General features: G+C 46.7%; 1 protein-coding gene across 1 annotated transcript in view; it reads left to right on the top strand.

The window, feature by feature from the left end:
- The window catches only part of TDRD9 (tudor domain containing 9), a 393,320-nt gene that overhangs the window by 68,881 nt on the left and 298,124 nt on the right, over positions 1–26,315 (top strand). The window contains exons 4-5 of the mRNA XM_073609957.1: positions 4,497–4,718; positions 17,020–17,142. Of these exons, the coding sequence (XP_073466058.1) occupies positions 4,497–4,718; positions 17,020–17,142 (345 nt within the window). The remainder of the gene's footprint in view (positions 1–4,496; positions 4,719–17,019; positions 17,143–26,315) is intronic.

Raw genomic sequence — 26,315 nt, 5'->3', positions numbered from 1 at the left:
TCTCATCCGAAACCCAGAATCTGGATAATCTCCACAGGGAGATTCCCGACGTGGAGGAGAGTTCCAGCGTTAGGAGGAGCGGTGCGTGGTCCGATATGCCCCGGGGAAGAATTCTGACATCCCTCACCCTAAACAAGGCAGAGCGATCCACATAGGCCAAGTCGATTCTGGAAAAGGATCTGTGGGAGGCTGAGTGGCAGGTATAGGCCCTAAGATGAGGATTTCTCCACCGCCACACATCCGTCAAATCATACAGTTCGGCCCAGTCTCCCAGACCTGTGTGAGAGTGACCACCGCTGGACATCCTATCCACCTCCGGCTTAGGATCTAAGTTAGTCACCTAAAATGGCTATATTGTCGCTCTGAAAGTCTGCTATTCTGGAGGCCACCTGGTGCAGGAGAGCCATGGAAGCCGGAAGAGGCAAATATACTCCCACTATCACCCAGTTCATAGAGTGTATCTGAGCATGGACCACCACATATCTTCCCTCCGAGTCCAGCACCAGGTCTAGCAGCCTAAAGGGGAGAGATTTATGGACTAGGACGCTTGCGCCCCTTGCAAAGTTAGAATACGTGGAATGGTAGTGGTACCCAATCCAGGGTTTCTTTAGGGCCATAGTTTTGCTACCCCCCAGGTGGGTTTCCTGTAAGATGCAGATGTGCGGGCTGCGAGCTTTGATGAATTGGAACACCAGTGACCTCTTAACCGTGGAGTTCAGGCCCCTGGTGTTCCAAGACAGAATGTTAAGGGACGCCATAATCATGTGGTAGAACGGGGGTATCCGAATTTGAAAAACACTCTACCCCTGAGGCTGCCACCCCGACCCGGAAGATACAACATGCATGATCGTACAGTACTGACATTTGCAATGCATTCAAGGAGCATATTAACAAAATCAAACTTTTAACCCAGAACAATGAACCTGCCCTTATGGGGCGTCTACCCCCTCCCCCCACCCCACCCAACCCCTTGAAACTGAGGTAGGTATCCATCCCGAACAAAATCAGCACGCCGGCTGCAAAAGGGGGGTCCTGTGCAATAGGCGTTTCGAGCCCCCAAGAATTCCCGAGGGTCCCAGGTGAGCCGAGTCACTCTCCGCTGACTTGGGGCTCCGCCGGAGCGTCACTGAGTCTGACAGGGGACCCCGCCGTAAGGAGGGTAAAAGAAACAAATAGTATAACATTGGGCTGGGCCCTCCCTTGCATATATATGGGAAAAAAAAGTGTTGGAGGAAAAAAGAGAAAAAACAGGGGAAATAACAAAAAAATTTTGGAGAAAAATTTAAAAGAAAAGGAGAAATTCCGCCATCTGAAATGCATGTGGCAATCCGGTTCCCAATGATCCCTAATGAAAAGGGACCAGTAGTCTCTTCAATTCCACTTTAACATTAACGGTCTCCTGGTTCCTCCGACCAGGGGTTCTAACTTGGTGATTTTCGGACCCCTTGTGGGGGTATGCACTTTAAGGCAACACAACAGGTGCATCCGAATTGTCTCAGATCATATACCGAAATGCAGGATACAGTAGTAGACAACATCAGAGCTTGGTATTCGGGGCTCAATGGGTTGCAAACTTGAATGTATATTATTTGCAGATTAGGCTCTCTGTTGTCGCTCTTGGGGCAGTGTATCCAGCCATGCTGACGCTTCCCTGGGAGAGGAGAAGAAGCGGACAGATTCTCCATCCTGAACCCTCATGCGAGCTGGGAATAGGACACTGTAACTGATGTTACGGGCTCTCAACGCTGCTTTCACATGGTCGAACGACTTCCTGAGCTTCTGCGTCTCTATCGAGTAGTCAGGAAAGATCATCAATTTGTTATTTTGGTACCTTAAATCGCTTCTAGAGGCGCATAAAATCTCGTCTCTGTCCCGGAAGTTGAGAAGTCTGAGAATGAATGTACGAGGGGGGGATTCTGTGCGCCCTTTCCACTGCATAATGAGGGGATAAACAAGCATCTGGCAAGAGGTTGCGTAGCATGTCCTCCACAAAACCTGTAGAGTTATTGCCCTCGGTCCCCTCTGCCAGACCGACTATGCGCAGGTTGTTGCGCCTATTCCTATTCTCTGCGTCTTCTGCCCTATACTCCAGGGCCTTGACCTTGGTTTGGAGCGTGTGGAGTGCTGCGCTGTGTTCTGCGACCGTGTCCTCTGTGTTGCTAACCCTCTGCTCTGTTTCAGTCACCCTAGTTCGGAGCTTATCCATGTCCTGCCTTTAGGAGTCCCACATCCATTTGTACTGCGTCAATTTTTGCGGTGAGCGTGGATTGACATGTGGCTATGGCCGCCATGACTTCCGCTAGCCAGGGGGGTCTTGCTTCCTCAGCCTCCATTATGGCAGTTTGTGATGCACTGTGTGCACTGCAGGTAGGTCTGGGGGCTTGTGGAAGTGCTGGTTGTCAGGGGGCTATCTCTGAGGAGGGAGGGAATTTATATTTTCTCCCCTTACCAGCCGTTGCGCCTGACTGGCGTCGCCTCATTCAGGATCCTCCGCTGTGTCACTTGGGTCCCCTACACCTCAGGATTAGGCCGAGTGTCTCCGGTAATGCTGGAGCTTGGTGAGAGAGGGTTCCTGGGATCCTCAGCCGGCGCCGTAGCCGGGCTGGCGGCTCCGACCTCTGCGTCAAGGGTTGGATGGATCCAGGGAGAATCCAATGTCCGCAGAAGAAGATGGCAGAAGGCCGGGTGTGCTCCCGTTAAAGTCCCGTGATGGTCATCTGGCCCGCCATTCAGTCCCGCCGCCGGAGCAAATCTAGTCCGGCGCTCCACACGAGGAGACCAGGCCTCAGGCTATCGGGGGGCTGTACGTCCCTGTGCGGGCTCTCAGGGGATCAGGAGGCAAATCTTCAGGTGGGCAACGGGTCCAGCCACCTCGGGCAAATATTTGGGGATCCGATGGCTCGGATAAAGAAGTAGGCCCCGGCGGAGCTCTGGAGTATGCGACTGCTCACGCCGCCATCTTGGACACGCCCCCCCGGTCATCTGTTTACTTTTTCTAAGTACTACAAAGTTTGTTGCTGCCTTTGCGGGATGCTAGTCTTGTCTGGGGAGTGGTTCCACTTCCTTGATATGTTTAGTTGTTTTAACTCAGAGCCCAGTTGGCACCTTCCCGCCCTGCAATCATTCTGCTATAGGCTATTCTGCATATGATGTCCTCTCAGAGCAGCTCACGCACCCCTGGGGCCATGCAGCTTTTTACTGGCTGTGTCCACCACAATTGTCTTTTCATAGTGCAACAGGGCTGAAAGCTGAAAATTTGCCAAGACCAAAGGTGGTAAAAGTGGTAACAAATCGATATGTGCAAGGTTTCTTGAAGTGTTGGTCAGCAGAGGTGCCATGTAAGAAACAGGTTGAATGTTTGCTCTTTTATGATTAAATCCAGAAAGTGACTGTCGTCTCATTTTACCACTAAAGAAATAGACAATATCTGTGGTACAGAAGCCTACTCTTCCCTCTATCCCGAAGAAACATTCCTTTCATCCATTATAAGTCTGGCTCCAAGCCCAATGCCCAGTAGTACCCAATTCTACAAAACCTTCATCCTCTGAGCCCTGCAAGCTGGGGGACAAACCTTTACCACAATGAAGGTGGGGATTGATTAATGGTCGTCAAACATTTGAACCTTGACTCCTCGAAGACATAGCTTTTTCAGGCACTAGATCATTTACTTGCAAAGGGAAGAATTGCTCTGGTTCTAGAGGAAGAATTTATAAGATTTAGGGTTATCATGGAATACTACTTTTATAGAATGTTTACCCAATATTTCATATACCTGATATGTGCCCTACTGTACCATGTACGTGTATGAGAAAGTGTCCTCTCTTTTGTATTGCTTACTTTGTGTGAAATACCTGGTGTTGCGGACAGTCCCTCTGCTTTCCTGTTAAAAACTGACCACTAGGTACGAGACCACAGCAAGGTAAGTTTTCTAGATTTACTGCAAACTTGGCCTGCTCTCTCCTCCAATGATCACCCTTGTGCTGAGACGACCCCCCCCGGACTGCACAGCCACTCACTGGGAAGACCAGTGCACTGCTGATTCTTCCTTTGCCTTCTCTCTCCAATCCCTTTATGCAGCATATGCATAAAGGGATTTTTTTTTTTTTTTTTTGCTTTTTAGTTTGTTTTTAAAGTGACTGGGTTGGTTTACAAGGTAAGGATTCATTTGCTTTTATATGCTTTAAGGATGTTTTAATTATTAACAGCTGCATTAGTTTTCTTTTAAATCTATCTGGAGTTAAGTTTCACGCCAAAGCTAACTTTACCGTTTAGGTCACTATAAATTTTGATAGGGTGGCACGTGGGGTAAATCTGAGAGCTGTCATGTATTCACGCAGTTACCTTCTCTGCATCCCACATGCTAGAAAATCATGAATATTAAAGTTTGTAATGCCTTACATGCACTAACCTCATTATATATGCAAGTTACATTTGAATGCATGTGTTTTGTTTATTTTTAAACTGGTTGTTTAAAATCTTGTTTTTTGTCATTGCAGCTGATCGCTCTTATTGAGTACAATTCAGTGGTAATTATACAGGGTGCCACTGGCAGTGGTAAAAGCACTCAGCTGCCCCAGTACATCCTTGATCACCACATGCAAAATTCCAATTACTGTAACATTGTGGTGACTCAACCGAGAAAAATTGCTGCATGTAGTATTGCCACATGGATTAGCAAAGAGAGAAAATGTCCTCTAAGTGGCTTAATCGGTTATCAGGTAAGACTTTTATTAGGATTCTTTTTTTTTTTTTTTTTTTTAGTTCCAAAGCATAAATTAAATGATAAACAGACAAATTTAATTTTATTAGGTTCCTTTTTTATGTTATGTTTTTATGCGCTTTTAAAATATTTGGGTTCATTTTAAAGAAGTGTGACATAGCAAAAAATGAACATGCATCCTCATCTCCTCTGCCGGCTCTTAAGACCCCAAACTGAACGATCATATGACTACTGATCACTCATTTTTCGATCTTCATTGAGCAGAGAGCGGCAGCGCGCTGAGAGGCTAAGCTAGCTGCCAGTCGGGCATCTAAGTGGATCCCCCCATTACTGTATGGATCCCGCCATTACTGTTTGGATCCCATCTGCAGCCTGAACAGTGCCCATCTGCAGCCTCGCCATTGCAGCCTGATCAGTGGCCATCTGCAGCCTCGCTGTTCAGCCTCGCCATTGCCCATCAATGCAGTCTGATAAGGCTGCAATGGCGAGGCTGCAGATGGGCACTGATGGGAGCCGCCAGGCACTGCACTGGACTTTTTTTTTTTCTTTTTTTTTTTCCCGCATTTTAGTCTAATTATGAGATCTGAGGTCCTATTTAAGAGGTCCCGTCATGCTTTTTTTCTGTTACAAGGGATGTTTACATTCCTTTGTAATAGGAATAAATGTGACACATTTTATTTTTACACTGTTCTTTAAAAAAAAAAAAAAAAGTTAAAATAATAATAAAAACATTTAACGCGCCCCTGCTGGCCGAGCTTGTGTGCAGAAGCGAATGCATACGTGAGTAGCGCCCGCATATTAAAACTGTGTTCAATCCACATATGTGAGGTATCACAGCGATGGTTAGCATGAGAGCAATAATTCTAGACTTGGACCTCCTGTAACTCAAAACATGCAACCTGTAGAATTTTTTAAACGTCGCCTATGGAGATTTTTAAGGGTAAAAGTTTGTCGCCATACCGCGGGCGCAATTTTGAAGCGGGACATGTTGGGTATCAATTTACTCGCCGTAACATCTTTCACAGTATAAAAAAAAATTGGATAACTTTTTACTGTTTTATTTTTGAATTAAAAAGTGTATTTTTTCCAAAAAGTGCGCTTGTAAGACTGCTGCGCAAATACGATGTGACAAAGTATTTCAATGACTGCCATTTTATTCTCTAGGGTGTTAGGAAAAAAAATGTTTTGGGGTTCTAAGTAATTTTTTAGCAAAAAAAAAAAAAAAAAACGATTTTAACTTGTAAACAAGAAGTTTGAAAAATAGGCCTGGTCCCTAAGTGGTTAACCACTTTAGCCCTGGAAGGATTTGCCACCTTACCCAAACAAATGTCCTTTTTTACTCACAAATAGAACTTTCTTTTGGTGGTATTTGATCACCTCTGCGGTTTTTATTTTTTGCTCTATAAACAAAATAAGACCAACAACTTTTTCTAAAAGTTATTTTTTTTTACTTTCTGCTATAATATATATGCAATAAAAAAAAAATGTATTCATCAGTTTAGGCCATTATGTATTTTTCCTCTTTTTTTTAAAAAAAAAAAAAAAAAAAAAAAAAAAAAAAAAAATGAATCGCTATAAGCATATATTGATTGGCTTGCGCAAAAAGTTATCGCGTCTACAAACTACAGGAAAGATTTTGGGACATTTTATTTATTTTTGTATTGTTTTCACTGGTAATGGTGGCGGTCAGCGACTTTTTTTTTTTTTATTTTATTTTGCGGGACTGCGACATTGCGGTGGACAAATCTGGCCCCAAATGACACTTTTTAGGGATCAGTGACATAGTTACATTGATCGGTGCTATAAAAATGCACTGATCAGGGAAGTGGTTAACACTAGGGAGCGATCAAGGGGTTGAGTGTGTTCCAACTGTAGGCGGGAATGGGCTCACTGGAACATGAGAGCTCACTGTTCCTGATCACTGGGTACAGTAGATCTGTCATGTCACTAAGCATTAACGGGAGTCGCCTTTTTTTACATAGGCAGTTCCCCGTTCTACCTCTCCTCGCCACGATCGCGGGTCGCCGGCGGACATCTAGTGCGCGGGACCCAGGGGCACGATCTTGCGGCGGGCACGCACCCACTATCAACCCTGCACGGACCGACTTACAGGTAAGTCGATTCGCGCAGGAGAGCAGACCTGCCGCAGTATATCTGCGTGAGCTGGTCGGCTAGTGGTTATGTAGAGACTTATAGATTTGTCTTTCTGCAGGCTGCTGATTTTCTTGGATGAATTGTGTTGCGTGTTTGTCCCACCCCCCCACCCCCCCACATTTAACTGGCCAGAAAACTTCTTTGATTAAAGTGTGTTTATTTGTGTGTAGTGATGAGTGTATTGTGCAGAGTTTGCACAGTGCACAGTCATGGGTGACATGTACCAGTGGAAAAAAAAAAAACCTCTAGGTGTCCAGGGGCACAGGAATTTGTTTGGGGTATACTGCCGCCTACAGAAGCTTAGGATACTGGCAATCAGAAAACCAATAAGCCAGCTCTTGTAAAACCTGTCCTCTACCCATGGCTTAAAGTGTTTGTTACCCAAAAAAAGGATCCTGTCCCTTTAAAGCATGTTATAAAGTACAGTGCTTGTGCTGTGTAATTTGGACCCCTGTAACACCTGAAATACCTGGCTGATCCTGCCTGGCTATGCCCCCCTCCCGTAAACTGACTACAGTATATCATGGCTGCTGAGCCCTGACGCTGTGGTCAGTTTAAGTACCTCTGTCATCCGCTGTCTCTCCTGTCCTCCTTCCCCTCTCCCATCCCTGCCTGTCAGCTAGTGACAGTGCCCGCCCCCTCCCCTCCTGCTGCTAGAATAACCTCCTACAGCTTTATACTCTCAGCGCTGTCTCCTAATCCTGTGTGTGTGTGATTTTTTTATTTTTATAAAAAATGCAGTATATACCTTATATCAGAGCGGCGCTCATGTGACCGCCTGGCTCTTTCCTCCTGACTGACATCAGCAGGGGAATCTTTGCCCTGCCCACTGCAGCTGTCAGACGAAGAGAGAAGAGAGCCATGCGTGCCGAGCAGCGCTCTGAAATGAGGTTTATACTGCATTTTTTTTTTTTTTTAATAAATCACACACGGGGGGTATCTTCTGGTGTCCAGGTTCATGATGAAGCTGGACAGGTATGTTTGCAGGACAAGGGATCCTCAAGCGTTTTTATAGTAGATGCTCTAATGCTGTGGGACCAGTTCTCCCTAATCTTTGCCTTCCTGTTGCAGCTTATACAGTGGATATAAAAAGTATACACAACTGTTAAAATGTTAAGTTCTGTGATGTAAAAAACAAGACAAAGATAAATCATTTCAGAACTTTTCCCACTTTTAATTGTGACCTATAAACTGTACAACTCAGTTGAACAACAAATTGAAATGTTTTAGGTGGAGGGAAGTAAAGATAAAAAACTAAAATCATATGGTTGCATAAGTGTGCACACCCTTAAACTAATACTTTATTGAAGCACCTTTTGATTTTATTACAGCACTGTCATTTTGGGTATGAGTCTATCAGCATGGCACATCATCTTTTTTTTTTTTTTTTTTTTGTAATTCCTTTTTTTTTCCAAAGAAAGTTGGTCAACAGCCAAAGTATACAATGGTAACCAATATCGCAGTCAAATGGCACAGAATGGGTCACGTAAGCAGAGTTCTAGAACACGGCCAGCGCTGCACCGTATAGATGGTCTCAAAAAACTATTATGCTTGTGAGAATGAGCAGTGCATCATGCTGGGGAGCCCAACAATTATATGGAAGACCCAAGACCTATGTAATTGAATGCAGGGAAAAAATACATCAAGATACAATTAAGTGGAGTAACTTAGATTAGAACCTTGTTAGCATAACGGGAGATAATGCTTCCCTAAGGCCTGTTTAGCCCAGTTATGGGATAATATAAAGGGCGAAATGTAGGCAGGGATATATACCATATCTGAGCAACATAGCCCATCACTGAGTCAGAAAGATGGAGGAGAGAAAGCAGCAAGAGGGAGAAAGGATTGGGGGATGAGATGTCCCCATCACCAGAATGGGATTGGGGGGGGGGGAGAGAAAAAATGCAGAGGGGGCCTCTTCCCAGGGAGTTGGGTTAAATCCAGGAGGTCAGTTCAATTGTGCCACCTCGTGGAGATAGTTGTCAATGAACACAAAATGATTGCAAGGACGCCAGGTCTCGCCTTAGGTCTTCTCCCGGTTGTGAAGGGTAGTGGTGAGGCACTCCATGTCTCTCAATTTGTTCACTTTAGAGCACCACAGAGATTTTGATGGGGGGTTCTCTGATCTCCAACTGAGGGGGATGCATGCCTTGGCCGTATTCAGCAGCTGGATTGTAACGGAGGCCTTATACTAATTGATTGGTCCCTGAGAGGTGAAGTAGACAGGCCGCGCAGGGTTCACTTCCAGATCAACATTTGTCAGGTGATTGTGCAGATCACCTCATGCCAAAAGGGCTCAAGTTTAAGACAATAAAATAAAAAATATGTAGCATTGTTTCTTCCCTCAGGTTCCCAGTGTATGCTGGCGGTTTGAGAACACTGAGAGAACAATGTAAAGTGGTAGGGACTCTGTACCATCTGGTAAATATCTTGTAACCTGGATCCGGGTAGCTATAGAGGACTTTTGGGCAAAATGGAGGATTTTTTTCCTTCTGGGAGTCAGTGAACTGGGTGCCTAAGTCTGACTCCCATTTGGATAGGAAGGGTGGCACATAGCCTGCCGCCGGCTGAATCAAAGAGGCATATATTGAGAGGCTATGGCAGACTGGCTCCCCCGACAACAAATGTGTTCCAATTCCGTGAGCTGGCAAGATGCGCCCGATGTCCGCAGACACCCTTGTCTCTGAAAGTTGCGTAACTGCATACCACTCCTAAAATCCAGCGATGGGTCTGCTGCCAATACTCCAGCAGAGGGGGAAAGTCTGCCATCAGGGCCCATAAAGTCATGGAGACAGTCATCCACTTGTGACCAAACGCTGAAAATGGGGATTCTGGAGGGCGGGAACTCCGTGTTGCCAAGTACTGGTACCATAATGGAAGGTATCGTTGACACTGAGGAATGTTTAAAGGCGTCCCTGACCACCACCAGTATGTTACCCAGTGAAGGGATAACACCGGGCGTAGTGATTTAATCATGTCCCTGTCCCCCGTGATGTTAAGAACGGACGGTTTAGATAGGGTAATTTGGAAAAAGGAGAGGGCACCATACTTCTGTAGAGACTGGAGCAGTTTCGGAAGGGAGGTAAGTGGTTCAGTTAAGAAAAAAAATCAAATCATCCGCAAATGCGGCCACCTTGTGCGTCCTTGAAGCTTTATGAAAACCGGCAACACCAGAGCCTGCCCGAACCATACATGGGAAAGGCTCTTAGGTGAGTATAAATACAAAGGGGACAGCCCGGTCGCATGCCGTTTATGGATGTTGAAAATCTTGTCTCATTGACCTTGACCGCGGCCGTGCTGTTAGAATAGAGTGACCGTATCCAACTCAGCATGGAGGACTGGAGATCGATGTGTTCTAGGGTGGCTCACATGAAGGTCCAGTTTACCCAATCAAAGGCTTTCTCTGTTTTAGTAGACGGCAAGAGAAGAGGTTGATTCGATCTGGCTGCGTGGATCAAATTCACCACCGAATGGTGTTATTACGTGGCTTGCAAAGGGGCACAAAGCCTGCTTTGTCTTTGTGGATGAGACTTGGGCTATGCGGGAGCAACCTATTGGCCAGAATTTTCGTAAATCACTTCAAATCTGCATTCAGTGCAATCAGGTGATCCTGTACCGCAACGGGTCCTTTACCTCCTTTGGAATAAGAGAGATATAGGCTCTGTGTCTCGCTCGGAAAAGACTCCCCATCCGTGATTGAGTTTAGGGCAGAGAGGAATGGTTGAGATAAGGTCTCAAAATAAGACTGTAGTAACTTGGGGTGAGGCCGTCAGGGCCAGGGGCTTTCTTCGGCTTCGAATGAGCCAGGGCTACTCCCAACTCCTCAACTGTGATGGGCTGTAATTCCTCTTGAACTGCTAGAGGAAGAGATTGCATGCCCGAGGAGGCAAGATAGGACTGAGGGTTGACACCGTCACCAAAGGGAGAATCCGAAGGGTGGGGGGTGTAACAGTTTAAGTTGTAGAGGCCTTCATAATAGGATCTGAACTCCGCCGCCATATTCGAAGAAGTATGAAGCTTTTGCCCTGAGGAGCCTATGATACGAGGGATGTAAGTTTTTGTACGTGGTCCTCGCAATGCCCACGCCAGCAACGTACCCAGTTTGTTAGAGAATTCATACATTGCACAGTGAGCCCATGCCAGTTTTTGCTTCGGTTTGTGAAATAGGAGCGTGTGGAGCTCCTCACGAATCCAAAGAAGATCCTGATATGTGGTACGGACGAGGCTGGCCTTATGGGAGCACTCCAGACTACGCAGTGAGCAAAAATTCCTCCGTGTGTTGGATCTCTCCCTCTTAAGATGGGCTCCTATTCTGATTAAAGCACCCCGAACCACTGTCTTGTGAGCCTCCCAGCCAACAAGGATTAGCAACCGATTCAGAGTCAGATGAACCGGGGCATGGTCTAAGAGACAACGTCAATGTCAGACACTACTCTGGACAGATACTTATGCGGAATCAGAAGATAGTCCAGCCGCGAGTAAGTTTGGTGGACTGGGGAGAAAAAGGAATAATCACGGCCTTGGCGATGTAACAACCTCCAGGTGTCAAACCAAATGCAAATCTGTCTTCAGGCGATAACAGGGGAGCGACGCGAGATGCCCAGTAGTTGAGGTCTCTTCCAAAAATGAGGAGCCCTTCTGCAAACTCTAAAATTTCAGGAAGGAGATTACGCAAAAATTGTGGGTTATCCACATTGGGAAAGTAGACATTGGCAAAGGTGACCTGCTTGTCAAACAACCTCCATTTCAGGAGAAGGAAGTGGCCCAGGTCATCTGTCCGCTGTGCCTCAAAGGTCCAAGGAACCGATTTAGCCAACAGACTGTTAACCCCCTTGGTCTTGGAGATAGGAGAGACATTGTGGTAAACCGTGGGGAATGTCCCATTGGTCAGTTTAGGGATTCGATCACTGCGAAAGCAAATTTCCTGTAAAAAAAAAAAAAAAAAAAAAAAAAAGCGACTTGCGTCTTACCCTTCCGCAATCCAGCTAGAAGCTGAGTGTTTTGCCTGTGTTTTAAGGCCACGCACGTTGAAGGAAGTGTGACCTTAAGGAGACCCATGGTTTCGTCTGACCAGAATGTGGGCACGATAGTTTGTGGAGAACTACCCCACCCGGGGCGTCTACCCTAGGCGAGAGGCAGAGCATATAATTAGAAGAAAGGACACTGAAAGGAGAAGGGAAAAGGGATGGGAGGATAGGGAAGAAAGGACAGGTGAAATAATGTGTCTATAGTGCGAATGAACTAGGGACCCCCTATTCAGTGCAGAAAATGCCCAAGTGGGAGTCTGCCCTAATTGGGGGTGGTAGGAGCGGTGGAAGTTGCCCAGAGCGGGCAGCTAAAGTTTAGAAAAAAAACACATTTGGAGATGCACAGGATGAGAACAGCGAGAAACATAATGTAGCTAAATAAATGGGCGAGCCAACAAAATAAATGTAAAACTAAGAACGGAGACAGCAATAATTATAAAGGATCAACAACTGAGACCGTGCACCTGGGGGGCGGCATCTAGAATGGTACAAAAGTCAGGCATGTAGCATTTAATAAAGATAAACATGTGCGTAGCCTCATCACCAAGCCCCAGGACACCAAGACAGAGGGCCCGAATGTGAACACCTATAAACCATGTAAAAAGATACCAGTGCAGGTCAAGTGACCTGCAAGATTATCATCTTTACGCTAAAAATACATCTACTGAATTCTAAACAGGACCCGTCCCCCCTTCAAGCAAAGTAGAGACATGAACTGGAGGGGGGGGGGGGGGTTTGGGCAAAGAGAAGGCCCTGTTTGCCAGGAGAAATCGGGGTAGATTCGAATCAGAGCTCTTTCAAAGTCAGTGGGGACCTTGGACCATGCCAAGCGTAGGATCTCCTCTTTAACGGTGAAAAAATAGACCTTGCAGAGCACGGCTTGTGGCAGGTTCGAAACAGCACGGCCTTGGGAGGAGTGGGGAGGCGCCTTAGGGCCCGGTACTTGGACCTTGTCAAGCTCCAGCTCTGAGGAGGTTTGCCCAGAACTTGGTTCAGAATAGCTGTCTCTGTGGTGCGTAGGTCTATGCCCATGGTGGCCTGTTGCAATTTTCTGTCATCCAGCTGCAGTTGAACCATGGCAGCGAAAGGCCTGCTGCTCCATCTCAAGGGTGTTAATGTGGGCATCAGTAGCATTTGTGGAGGATTTTAAGTCCGTCACCTGCTCCTCCACAATTTCCACCTGCTGGTGGAGATCATGGAGCTCCCGTGTAAGGGCATTTACTATTGATGCTGCCATGGTTTGAAGGTCTTGTTTGGTAGGCAGGCCTGCAACAATGTCCCTCATTGCCCCCTCTGGGTGGCCGCCTGTCCCCATCATGCTCTCTGATACAGGCTGTGAATCTGAGCGGGGTAGGTCTTGGGATAGTATAGGGGAGAGGGGCCGATCCACGGGTAGGTATGAGTCCCCAGCTGCTGCATCCCTTGCTTGTGTGCCTCTTACTGCTATTGTGAGCGGCGACGGTACCCGCTGGGGTGACTCGTGGCAGCACCATCTTGGTTTGAGCCACGGGAGATGATGTAGCGTATTGCCGCAGGAAATGGTGAGTGACCTCGGGTCCCCAGTGGTCAGCGGGTGTTTACGGTCCCCCAGCATGAAGGAAGCCTGTTTACCAGTGGGTGTTTATGGTCCCCCAGCCTGATCGATCCAACGGGTGTTTCCTGGCCTCAGAGTATTGGTAACTGTAAGCGCAAACACACAAGTCCATATATTACAGGAGATATAAAGGGCTGAGCAACTTAGTCCACAGGGGACAGGCTGAAAGTTCAAGGGTTAAGTGGTAACCGGTAAGGTAATGGTTAAAGTAGGCTGGTAGGCTAGGTGGCTGCTGTCCTCAGAGAGCTGGATCTGTGATGGATGAGAGAGGGGTAGAGAAGGAAGCACCACCTGAGTGTAGTATGAGCTCCTTCTGTGGCCATCAGGAAGAGATTAAGGGCCAGCGAGGAGCGTGCGTGATGTCACAGGTCGTCCGTCCGCTTCCGGGTTCGGTATCCAGGGGAGGGATCGTCCAGAGAGGAGGGCTTGCAGGGAGGTTGAGAGAAGACTACGTGCTCGGAGCCACTGCTCCTTCAATAGGCCTATTGAAGGAGCAGTGGCTCCGAGCGCGTAGCCTTCTCTCAACCTCCCTGCAAGCCCTCCTCCCTGGTGGATCCCTCCCCTGGATTACCGAACCTGGAAGCGGACGGACGACCTGTGACGTCACGTGCGCTCCATGCCGGCCCCTAGTCTCTTCCTGATGGCCACAGAAGGAGCTCCCGGCTGGTTATCCACCTTCTGTAGCCCAGCATCCCTGCAGCGTCACCACCACAGGATCAGAGGGAACACAGAGGACCACATACCTATACAGATGAGCCTTTTATGTTTTTGTCCTGTAAGTGTGTTTTTACCTGGTGTCATTAAACATCATTTGTTAATACTACACTCAGGTGGCGCTTCCTCCTCGTTTCCTGGCCTCAGCCCGTGCAGAGCTCTGGATATCACGCCCTCACACTGTCATCGTCAAGCCGCGCCTCCCCCCCGGAATGGCACATCTTGATTTGTCAATATTTGCCCACTCTTTGCAAAAACAGTCAAAATCTGTCAGATTGCGAGGGCACAGCCTTCTTCAGATCACCCCACCGAATTTCACTTGGATTCACGTCTGGGCTCTGGCTGGGCCATTCCAAAACTTTAATCTTCTGGTGAAGCCATTCCTTTTTTTTAAGGGATTGTAAACCCTCATTTTTTTTTTTTCACCTTAATGCATCTTATGCTTTAAGGTGAAAAAACTGCTGTTACTGACCGGCCCCCTAGCCCCCCCCCCCCCGTTTACTCACCTGAGCCCCATAATTCACACGCCGGAGACTTGCTCTTCCCCTCTGCCCGTTGTCTCGGCTCTTGATTGGATAGATTGATAGCAGTGCTGCCATTGGCTTCCGCTGCTGTCAGTCAAATCCAATGACGTGGGCGCCGGGGGGGGGGGACAGACTTCTGTGTCTATGGACGCAAATGCTGGACTCGGGAGCGTGCCTCCAAGGTAACACCCCCCCTCCCCCCCGGAGAGCGCTAATTTTGTAGGGGGTTATACGATGCGGGGAGGAGCTACCAGCGCCGCTGGGGGGGGCCCCAGAAGTTGAGGATCGGGGCCACTCTGTGCAAAACGAACTGCACAGTGGAGGGACGTATGACTTTGTAAAGCTTTTTTATTAAAAAAAAAAAAAAAATCACTTTAATTTGGATGCTGAAATATGAAGTTCCTCTTCATGTTCAGCTTTCTAGCAGAAGCCTGAATGTTTTGTGCCAATATTGACTGGTATTTGAAACTGTTCATAATTCCCTCTACCTTGACGAAGGCCCCTATTCCAGCTGAAGAAAAGCAGCCCCAAAGCATCATGCTGCCACCACTATGCTTCACTGTGGGTATGGTGTTCTTTTGGTGATGTGCAGTGGTGTTTTTGCGATAAACATATCTTTTGGAATTATGGCCAAAAAGTTCAACCTTGGTTTCATCAGACCATGACACATTTTCGCACATGCTTTTGGGAGACTTCAGATGTGTTTTTGCAAAATTTTAGCTGGGCTTGGATGTTTTTCTTGGGAAGAAAAGGCTCCCTGTGTTGCCACTTTAACCCATAGCCCAAACATGAAGAATACAGGAGATTGTTGTCACATGTACCACACAGCCAGTACTTGCCATATATTCATGCAGTTCCTTTAATGTTGCTGTAGGCCTCTTGGCAGCCTCCCTGACCAGTTTTCTTCTCGTCTTTTCATCAATTTTGGAGTGACGTCAAGTTCTTTGTAATGTCATTGTTGTGCCATGTTTTCTTCACTTTATGACTGTCTTCACTTTGTTCCATGGTATATCTAATGCCTTGTAGATTCTTTTGTACCCTTCTCCTGACTGATACCTTTTAACAAGGAGTTCCCTTTGATGCTTTGTAAGCTCTCTATGGACCATTGCTTTTGCTATAGGATGCGACTAGGAAAATGTCAAAAGACCTACTAGAACAGCTGATCTTTATTTGGGGTTAATCAGAGGCACTTTAAGGTTCGATTCACACAGGGGCAACACGACTTTAACGCGACTTTGCACGGCGACTTCAACGCGACTTCGGCGCGACTTCAGCGCGACTTTAGCAAATTACAACGCAACTTCAAGTCGCCTCCAGGACAGGCGACTTCGGCTGTGGCCAATCACAGGACAATCAGCTCTCTGGGAGGGAGGGGTTTTCCCTGCAAAGTCGCTTGACTTTGAGAGAGAGATCCGAGTTGGAGGCGACTTCCATTGATTTCTATGGTACAGGTCGCCTACCAAGTCGGATCCAAGTAGTACAGGGAGTACGCTCTGAAGTCGGAGCGACTTCAGTAGTGTCTATTAAGACGCTCCCATTCACTTAAATGTGAATCTCTTTCTGGGGCGACTTGGGGCGACTTGAGGGCGTACAAGTCGGATCCCAAGTCGTCCCAGTGTGAACCGACCCTTAATGATTGCTTAATTTTGCACACAGCTACCTCCCCAGTTATAAGAGGATGTGCGCACTTATGCAACCACATAAAAGATTTTAGTTTGTTTTTCAACTGAGTTGTACAGTTTATAGATCACATTATAAAGTGGAAAATGTTCTCAAATGATATATTTGTCTCATTTTTTTTTTTTTTATTTTACATTGCAGAAACCTGGCATTTTAACGGGTGTGTAGACTGTAGTTTGGGGCCAGTAAACTTGTTGCCTTATTGCCCTCCCCTCATATTCAGTGCCTCGGGACATCCCAATAATAATGGAGATGGATACTTGGTGTTCTGAGATGTAGGAGTAGATCACAGGACACCGGGATCCTGCCCCTCAGCATGGCTTGCTGCAAAAGCTGAAGCCTTGCCTAAGCAGGGAAGAGGGGTTTGTCTTTTTTTTTTTTTTTTTTGTGGCCCAGTGTCCAACTATTTGAAGGTGGCAACATAACCTTATTGTGATGAAGATGACCAGTGTCCTTTGATGTACAAGAAAAGGATTTTACAGGTAAACCATAAATCCATTTTTTTGCAAATAGAAATGCCTATGTCTGCTTTGTTTGGCCAAATTATGATTTGTTTTTTCATAAAAAAAACAAAACAACTTGTGATGTAATTTATTCTGTTTTCAGGTAGGATTGGAGAAGAAAGCCACGTCAGACACGCGTTTGATCTATATGACAACTGGTGTTCTTCTGCAGAAAATAGTTGGTGCAAAGAGCCTGACTGAATTTACTCACATTTTCATTGATGAGGCAAGTTTTTTGTTAATGTCAAATGCTAATTATCCAAGTGCTCATGTTGCTATAAACATTTCCCTCAGAGTAGTAGTGTGCTCCTAATTTTGTAGGTTTTGTGATCGTTATGCAAAGTTTCATCAAACATATTTCTTTTTCGTTCATTGACAGACGCAGCGCTTCCTTATTCAGAACCATAGGGTTATACGGACCGATCCCCCCCCCCCAGGAGTAGGACACCAGACAGAAAAAAGACTTGGCTACGCCTATGGACAGTCCTAGGGGGGTTATACATCTTCCTCTCTGCTTTAGGCCCTCAGTTTTTTTTTTTCTGCCTAGTAAGGACCTAGTTCCCTGCTGGGGTCTCTGGTCCTGGCAATTTTTAGTTTTTTCTTTTTTTTTTTCTTTTTATAATTATCTCATTTCCTGCGAGATCTACAAGCAACTGCCAGACTGGGCGACGGGCTGGATTTCTAGATCTCCCTGGGGTTGGTGGTCTTTGTGGGTCCTCCTGGTGACCTTCCCTACCATCCTGTACCCTCTCCATCCTTCCACTTCCATATGGGGTAGTGCAGTGGTTGGTGTTAGGGGCTTGTGTCATGCTTGTTACTGATGTGGGGGGCGGGCGTTTACCGGCTGGGGGGGGGGGCGCTTGATGCCTCTGGGGGTTTGTTGCCTAGATCCCCTCTCCTTATGTAGCTTTTGGCTGGGGTCCTTGGGAGCCTTGTGAGCACAGCTGGCCATGATATGGTGGTCTGGTGTGCTCATGGAGTGGTGGCCATTACTGTGAAACCCTGGACGGCGTTTAAGCTGTGGGAGCTCCTCCTTTTACCCTGGTGCTGACTTGTGGGTGGTTTTTCTTTCTAAGATGCTACATGTGAGCAGTGCTATTCCTGAGGCAGCTGGTGCTATGCTGGTGGAGTGGTGAATCATTGGGGTATCTTCCTCTCTCTGCTGTAGGCTGTGGGGTGTCCTGGTGTTCCGGTGGTGCTACATGTGCGATGGATGTCCCAAAGCAGTGATCGCACTTGATGTGGTGGGTCCCCCTTCATCCCCTATGGAGTCGCAGGAGCAGTTTTCCCCCACCTGACCCCCTCTCAGAGGTTGCAGGTCCCTTAGGGTCCCAGCCATCCTTTTGGCGCACTGACAGCAGTCCTAGAGTCCTTTGTTTCCCTGGTGGAGGTGACTTTTGGGTGGCGGACTAGCAAGAAGCGCCCCCACCTTCCCCTGCTTTGTCTGTTTAGTCAGATCCTAAATCTGACTCGGCCACAGCGGACATGGCCCACCCTGCGGAGTTTGCAGCCGTGCTCCCTGACTTCTCAGGTGGTGAGGATAATTCCTCCACACCTGTGGCTGCGCATGAGAAGGCGTTGGTGTATGCACTGATTGCATTTGTGCAGGACACTTTAAAAATGGAGACTGCGGCTGCAGTGGAGGTGTCCATTTTGGCACCCACAAGTCGTCTTGCACGGTGAAAGTGTTTCCTTACCCCTCCTATTTTGACATATTTTGTCTAAATATTGTGAATGTCCAAAACATCCCTTTATGGTCCCAAAAAGCTTTGCTGTGAGGTATCCCTTTGAGGAGTGCCGCCTCAAGAAGTGGACGACTCCACCAGTGGTGGATCCCCCTGTCTCTTGGTTGAACAAATGAACCATGATTCTAGTAGAGCAATCTCTGGCTTTTAAAGATCCGGCTGACAGAAAAGCGGAGTCTCTGGCCCGTACTATGTTCACGTTTGCGGGTTCGGTGCTTAGGCCAGTCTTAGCCATTGCCCTGGTGTCACAAATGCTAACTGAGTGGGCAAAGCTGTTGCGTTGTGATTTGGAGGGTGGACAGAATTCCCCTGCTTTTGCTGAATTGGTGGATCAGATGGTCCAGGGGCTGCAGTTTGTCTGCGATGCCTACTTGGGACGCAGCTCCCTTGATCTCGAAGCTGTTGGGTTCAGCAGGCGTGTATTGTGGCTTGGTGTTGGTGTGCGAACCGGACTACTAAAAAAAAAAAAAAAAAAAGCTCTTACTGATTTACCCTTTCAAGGCAATCGTCTGGGGCTACCCTGGATGACATCATTAAGAGTGTCTCAGGGGGGAAGAGTACCTTTCAGCCTCATCGCAGACGTGGTCCTTCCTTCTCAGCACACAGTTTTTTTTTTCGTCCCTCAGGGTCCAATGAAAAGGGTTCAAAGTCCTTTAAGCCCTCCTTGGGAGGTTCCAAGCGACCCTGGTCTGGCAAGCAGAGAGCAGGTTTCTCTAGACCAGCTGACAAGGCCCCTTCGGTATGAAGGCGCGGCCTTATCCGTGTCTGGGGTGGGGGGACGTCTTCACTGGTTTCCGGGCCCGTGGACCTCTTTGATAAATGACAAATGGGTCTACCAAGTGATTCTGTCCAGTTACAAGATTTGCGTTCTGGTCTTGTCCCCTGAAAAGATTTCTCCCTTCCAATGTGCGTCTGTCCCGGACCGCTTGCAAGACCTGTTGCTTCAGGCGGTAATTGTTCTGGTTGTAGTGTCAGAACATTTTCAGGGGTTTTATTCAAATCTTTGCACGGTTCCAAAGAGGGCACAGTATGCCCAATTCTGGACCTCCAAGGCCCTGAACTGCTTTGTGCGAGTACAGAAGTTCAGAATGGAGACCATTTGCACTGTGGTGGCATCCCTTTATTGGGGCTTCTATCGACATCAAGGATGCTTACTTGCACATTCCAAAAGTGTTGGCCCCGGTTCTGGCGTTTCTGTTTCAGCGGGAGATTACGGTTCTGGGCTACCTGGACGACCTCCATCTGCGAGCGGAGTACTCTGCCATCTTAATGGGCGAAATGGAGATCGCTATTCGGACTCGGTGACAGTTCAGTTGGCTTCTAAACTACCAGAAGTCTGCTCTGATTCCAGCCATAAAATTGGATTATGTGGGCCTGACTCTGGATTCCGCCCTAGCCATAGTGTTCCTTCCCCTGGAAAAACTCCAAAAGTTGATGCTGCGATTCATCTACTGCTGTCCAGCAGGTGGGTCACCCTGTGGACTTGCATGCGGGTACTGGGCCTGATGGTCACTACCTTTCAAAGTGGTTCCGTTTGCACTATTCCATATGAGACCCTGCAAAAGGAGATACTGGTGAAATGGGACAAATGTCTGGGGTCCCTGGACAATCCGATTCGCCTGAGCCCGGACACCAGAGGGTCCGTGGTCTGGTGGCTTCGCTCTCCGCCTCTTCAGCAGGGCAAACCTTTTCTCCTCTCGTATTGGACAGTGGTTACCACCGATGCCAGCCGGTCCGGCTGGGGCGATGTTATGGACCTGAGCTACGCTCAGGGTTGCTGCGGGAATACAGACTACAAACTTCGGACGATCAGACTATGTCTGGATTGTTGGACAGATCGACTTCAGAGGCTCCCGGTATGGATTCAGTCGGTCAATGCCACACCAGTGAGGAACAAAGTGTATTGGCGGCCCTGGAAGTTGCTTCATCCTTCGGTGGGCAGAACGCTTCGTTCCAGCCATCTCTGCCATCCACATTCCAGGAGTGGAAACCTGGCAGGCGGATTACATTAGTCAACAGGTGTTGGACAAAGGGGAGTGGTCCCTTCACCGGGATGTGTTCCATCAGATATGTCTCCAATGGGGCACTTCCGAGGTAGATCTGTTGGCATCCCGGCTCAACAGGAAGGTACCGGGATTTGTGGCCAGGTCACAGGATCCTATGGCAAATGCTCTGGTAGCCCCGTGTAGCCTTTCCTCCTCTCAAGCTTCTGCCGCGGCTTTTGTGCAGGATCGAGACCGAAGGGATTCCGGTCATTCTAGTGGCTCCGGGCTAGCCTTGTCGGTCTTGGTACACTGACCTGGTCGCTTACGCCTCCTGGCGGCTGCCTCTCAGGCAGCATCTACTGTCCCAAGGGCTGATCTTCCATCCTGCTTTACAGTCGCTGGCTTTGGCGGCCTGGCTGTTGAAAGCCAGGTGCTGAAGGATAGAGGTTTGCCTGCGTCATGGTCCCAACACAGCTAAAAGCTAGGTAGTCAGCCACTAGGAAGATCTACCACTGTAAATGGAAAGCGTACGTTTCATGGTGTGATTCGACTGGAGTTCACCCTCCGGTGCGGTCTCCTGTACCGCCGTGGGATTTGAACTTGGTGCGTTCCGTTCTCCAGAAGCCTCCCTTTAAAAATATTTGGGGGATTTTCCTGCTTGCTTTGTCTCAGAAGGTGGCCTTTTTATTGTGGCCATCATCTCTGCTCGCAGGGTGTCAGAACTGGCGGCGTTAACTTGTCGTACGCCTTACCTTGTGGTCCACAAAGATAAGTGGTTCTTCGCCCTTTTCTATCGTTCCTTCCTGAGGTAGTCTCTGATTTCCATTTAAATGAAGACAGCGTGTTGCCTTCCCTGTGCCCCAGACCAAAACATCTTAGGCAATTTGCCTTGTATGCCCTGGATGTGGTTCGGGTGTATTTGGCAGCCACTGAGTCTTTTCGTAGGTCAGACTCACGGTTTTGTGATCACGGACGGGCCAAGAAAGGGGCTGTCCACTTCTTCTGCGACCATTTCTAGATGGATCAGACACAGTGACTCAGGGCTATTCTAACAAGGGTCAGGTTCCTCCTTTCCCTGTTATTGCTCACTCTACTCAGGGGCTTAGTGCTTCTTGGGCGATAGTGGCACAAGTTTGCAAGTCGGCCACTTGGTCGTCGGTGCACAATATCACTAAATTCTGCAATGAGCTATGATTAAGCACTAGATGTCGGTATGTAACGCGTCAGCTCATTACTGTTCACCTACCAATTGCTGTATGGTATTGCCTTTATTGGAATAAAGAGATTGCATCGGAGTGCAGCCATCCAGCTTCTACAAAGTGGATGTCCTGTCTTCTGCAGATGCTTCTTTTGGCTGCAAGGTTTTGCAGGCTGCTGTTTAGAGGGTCTAACCCTCCCTCTTGAGGGTCTTTTGTTCAGGTTGGGCTCCTGTTCTTGTTGAGCTCCTGTTACCTGGTTGGCTCTAGTGTTAGCCTGGGTATTTTTTGAACGAAAGAGAAAACGGGTTTTTTGACTTACTGTAAAATTTAATTTCTCTGAATTAATTGACAAAGCACCCATCCCTCAATGGAGTTTTGATACTGAAGGCCTATAGCAGAGAGAGGGATGTATACCACCTAGGACTGCCCAAGTCTTTTTTGTTTTTTTTCTGCCTAGTGTCCTACTCCTCTAGGGGGCAGAATAACCCTATCCTTTTGAATAAGGAAGAGCTGTGTCTGTCAATGAACTCAGAGAAATTGATTTTATGGTAAGTCACCAATCCCAATTTTTTTTTTTTTTAATTAAAATCATTATTAGTGCTTACAAACCGAAAGCGACTTACAAAATTCCTGCTAAATATAAACGCTAAAACTGTATTGAGTTAACAAACATTTGTACATTTTTAAAGTTGTGCCTTTTTAAAATTGGTGATTATCGTATTGAAAACTGCAATTAAGCAACTGGTAATCTGACTCTGGATGTTGGCTTCACACATGGGTTGTCTGCAGTGCCGTGTATGCATTCTGTTGCTCTACATTGTGATAAAATTTGTGCTTGGAGCATTTTATCATAATGTCGTTCATTACATGGCGTGGCAATGCATTCCAACATGTTGCCACACATAGTGCTAAATTAATGATCGGTCCATGCAGAAGGACGCAGCATTTAGTTTGATGGCACAGTTAGGAGAATCTGTGTTAAGCTCTTGACTTCATACATTCAGAGGCTTGTGAGCTATTGATAATACCCATTTTCTCACGAGAGTCAAGAGGACCAATCTGATATACGTTCATGGCCACTGGGAAATGCAGCTGATGTAAGCTATACTGACCTGGCTAGCTGGAAGAATGTTCCATGCTGCCATTTCTCCCTAAAGCGGAGTTCTGCCGATTTTTATTTCATTTTTTTTTTTTTTAAGTCAGCAGCTACAAATACTGCAACTGCTGACTTTTAAAATAAGGACACTTACCTGTCCAGGACGCCTGCGATGTTGGCACCGGAAGCCGATCTATCCCTCAGCTGTTGGGAGCTGCCGCCGCCATCTTTAGTAAGGGAATCAGGAAGTGAAGCCTTGTGGCTTCACTTCCTGGTTCCCTACTGCGCTTGCGCAACTCGCGCTGCACTATCCCACTGGTCCCTGCTGGCTTCTGGGACCTGTGTGTCTCCCAGAAGACAGCGGGGGGCGGAGAAGGTGCCGGAAGTGGCGTAGATGCCCACGGGTGGCTCGGGTATCTACGCCCGGAAGTGGGAGCAAAACACCTGTATTAGACAGGTATCTGCTCCCCCCTGAAAGGTTCCAAATGTGACACCGGAAGGGGAGGAAGAACCGGAAAAGCGGAAGTTCAATTTTTGGGTGAAACTTTGCTTTAATTTTTGTGACAGCAAAATTATTAAAGGAACCAAACAATGACTCCAGTATAAACTTACCAGCCACTTTATTAGGTACACCTCGCTAGTCCTGGGTTGGACCCTCTTTTGCCTTCAGAACTGCCTTAAATATTTGTGGCATAGATTCAACAAGGTGTTGGAAACATTCCTTAGAGATTTTGGTCCATAGTGACATAATGGCATTACGCAGTTGCTGCAGATTTGTCAGCTGCACATCCAAAATACAAATCTCCCGTTCCACCACATCCCAATCGTGCTCCATTGGATTGAGATCTGGTGACAGTGGAGACCATTGGAGTACAATGAACTCATTGTCATGGTCAAGAAACTAGTTTGAAAGCATTTGAGCTTTGTGATAATGGTGCATTATCCTGCTGGAAGTAGCCATCAGAACAGGAGTACACTGTAATCATAAAGGCATGGATGTGGTCAGCAACATTACCCAGGTAGGCCGTGGCGTTTAGTACCAATTGAGCATTGTTAAAAAGAGCCCAAAGTATGCTAAGAAAATATCCCCCACACCATTACACCACCAGCCTGAACCATTGATACAAGGCAAGATGGATCCATACTTTCATGCTTACGCCAAATTCTGACCCTGCCATCTGTATGTCGCAGCTGAAATCAAGATTCATCAGGCCAGGCAACATTTTTTCCTATCTTGTCCAATTTTGGTGAGCCTGTGCAAATTGTAGCCTACGTTTCCTGTTCTTAGCTGACAGGAGTGGCGCCCGGTGCGTTCTTCTGCTCCTTCAAGGTTCAATGTGTTGTATGTTCAGAGATGGTATTCTGCATAGCTTGGTTGCACCGAGTGGTTGGTTGAGTTACCGTTGCCTTTCTATCATCTCAAACCAGTCTGCCCATTCTCCCCTAAAACTCTGACAACAAATCATTTTCGGTCCACGCAACTTCCACTCACTGGATATTTTCTCTTTTTCGACCCATTCTATGTAAACCCGAGAGATGGGTGTGTGTGAAAACCCCCCCAGTAGATCAGCAGTTTTTGAAATACTCAGACCAACCTGTCTGGCACCAACAACCATGGCATGTTCATATCATAGTCCCTCGAATCCCCTTTCTTCCCTGTTCTGGAGCTCGATTTGAACTTCAAGTAATCTTCACCACGTCTACTGTCGCAACTGTCATCTCTGTTCTGCAGTGACTCCTCCTCTGAACGTCTGTTGACTCACAACAGTCCCATTCACTTTAATGGGACCGCTGGTGATGCGGCAGTGACACAAAGTGAGGGACGTGGCAGTAGCAGGTGAGTGGATGCCCGCTAACCGACGCTGTCATGATGGATCTGAAATGACTGGTGCTCTTTAAATGTAAGGACTCATTCTTGCTGGTAGTTATAATGTTTAACATTTGCAAACAAAATAAAGGTTTCCTATTTAAAATCTGTCAGGTTAGTAAAACAGTGATATCGGAATGGATTTTTAGGTTAATCACACATAGTTGAACTACTCAAATTCTTTTAATTAAAACAATAACATTTCCAGTGCATGTTATCTCAGCTTTTCTAGTAAAAATAACCAACTCAGTGTATCTTTAGTCCATTGGAAAGCGAGTCTACAAACTATGGTATTATATATTTGAAAATTTATCAAACCTGATGGCCTTTCTCGTTTTCCGAAGCCCTAAAATGCCAGCATAGCGCAAATATCCCACCACAAATGACCCCTTTTTGGAAAGTTGACTGTCCAAGGTATTTAGTAAAAGACATGGAGAGTTTTTTTTGATTTTTTTGTTTTTTGAAGTTGTGATCTTTTCTCACAATTTATTAGAAAATGAAGAGATTTTTTTTTTTTTTTTTCCACTTTTTTTTTTTTTAACCACTTCAGCCCTGGACCATTTGGCTGGCCAAAGACCAGAGTACTTTTTGCGATTCGGCACTGCGTCACTTTTAACTGACAATTGCGCAGTCGTGCGACGTGGCTCCCAAACAACATTGACGTCCTTTTTTCCTCACAAATAGTTTTCTTTTGGTGGTATTTGATCACCTCTGCGGTTTTTATTTTTTGCGCCATAAACAAAAAAATAGCGACAATTTTGGAAAAAAAAAAAGCATTATTTTTTACTTTTTTGCTATAATAAATATCCCCAAAAAATATATAAATTTTTTTTTTTTCCCTCAGTTTAGGCCGATACGTATTCTACATATTTTTGGTAAAAAAAATCACAATAAGCGTTTGGTTTGTGCAAAAGTTATTTATATATATATATATATATATATATATATATATATATATATATATATATATATATATATATATATATATATGTATATGTATTTATATATATATATATATATATATATATATATATATATATATAATTACTAGTAGTGGCAATCGGCGTTTTTTTTTTTTTTATATCGTGACTGCGACATTATGGCGGACACATCGGACACTTTTGGCACTATTTTGGTACCATTCACATTTATACAGCGATCAGTGCGATTAAAAATGCATTGATTACTGTGTAAATGGGACTGGCAGTGAAGGGGTTAACACTAGGTGGCACTGTAGGGGTTAAGTGTGTCCTAGGGAGTGATTCTAACTGTGGGGGGGGGGGGGGGGGCTGGGCTATGTGTGACACGACACTGATCACCGCTCCCGATTACGGGGAGCGGTGATCAGTGTCCTGTCACTAGGTAGAGCGTGGAAATGCTTGTTTACATTAGCATTTCCCTGTTCTTCCTCTCTGTGAGATGATTGCGGGTATCCCTGCAGACATAGAGTCCGCGGGACCCACGATCACACTCACTGAGCTCGCGGTGGGCGCGCGCTGCCGGCAGC

This window comes from Aquarana catesbeiana, linkage group LG13 (genome assembly GCF_042186555.1).
Source record: "Aquarana catesbeiana isolate 2022-GZ linkage group LG13, ASM4218655v1, whole genome shotgun sequence".
NCBI lineage: Eukaryota > Metazoa > Chordata > Amphibia > Anura > Ranidae > Aquarana > Aquarana catesbeiana.
Note: the sequence above shows the minus strand (reverse complement) of the source record. Positions and strands in the feature narration are given on the sequence as shown.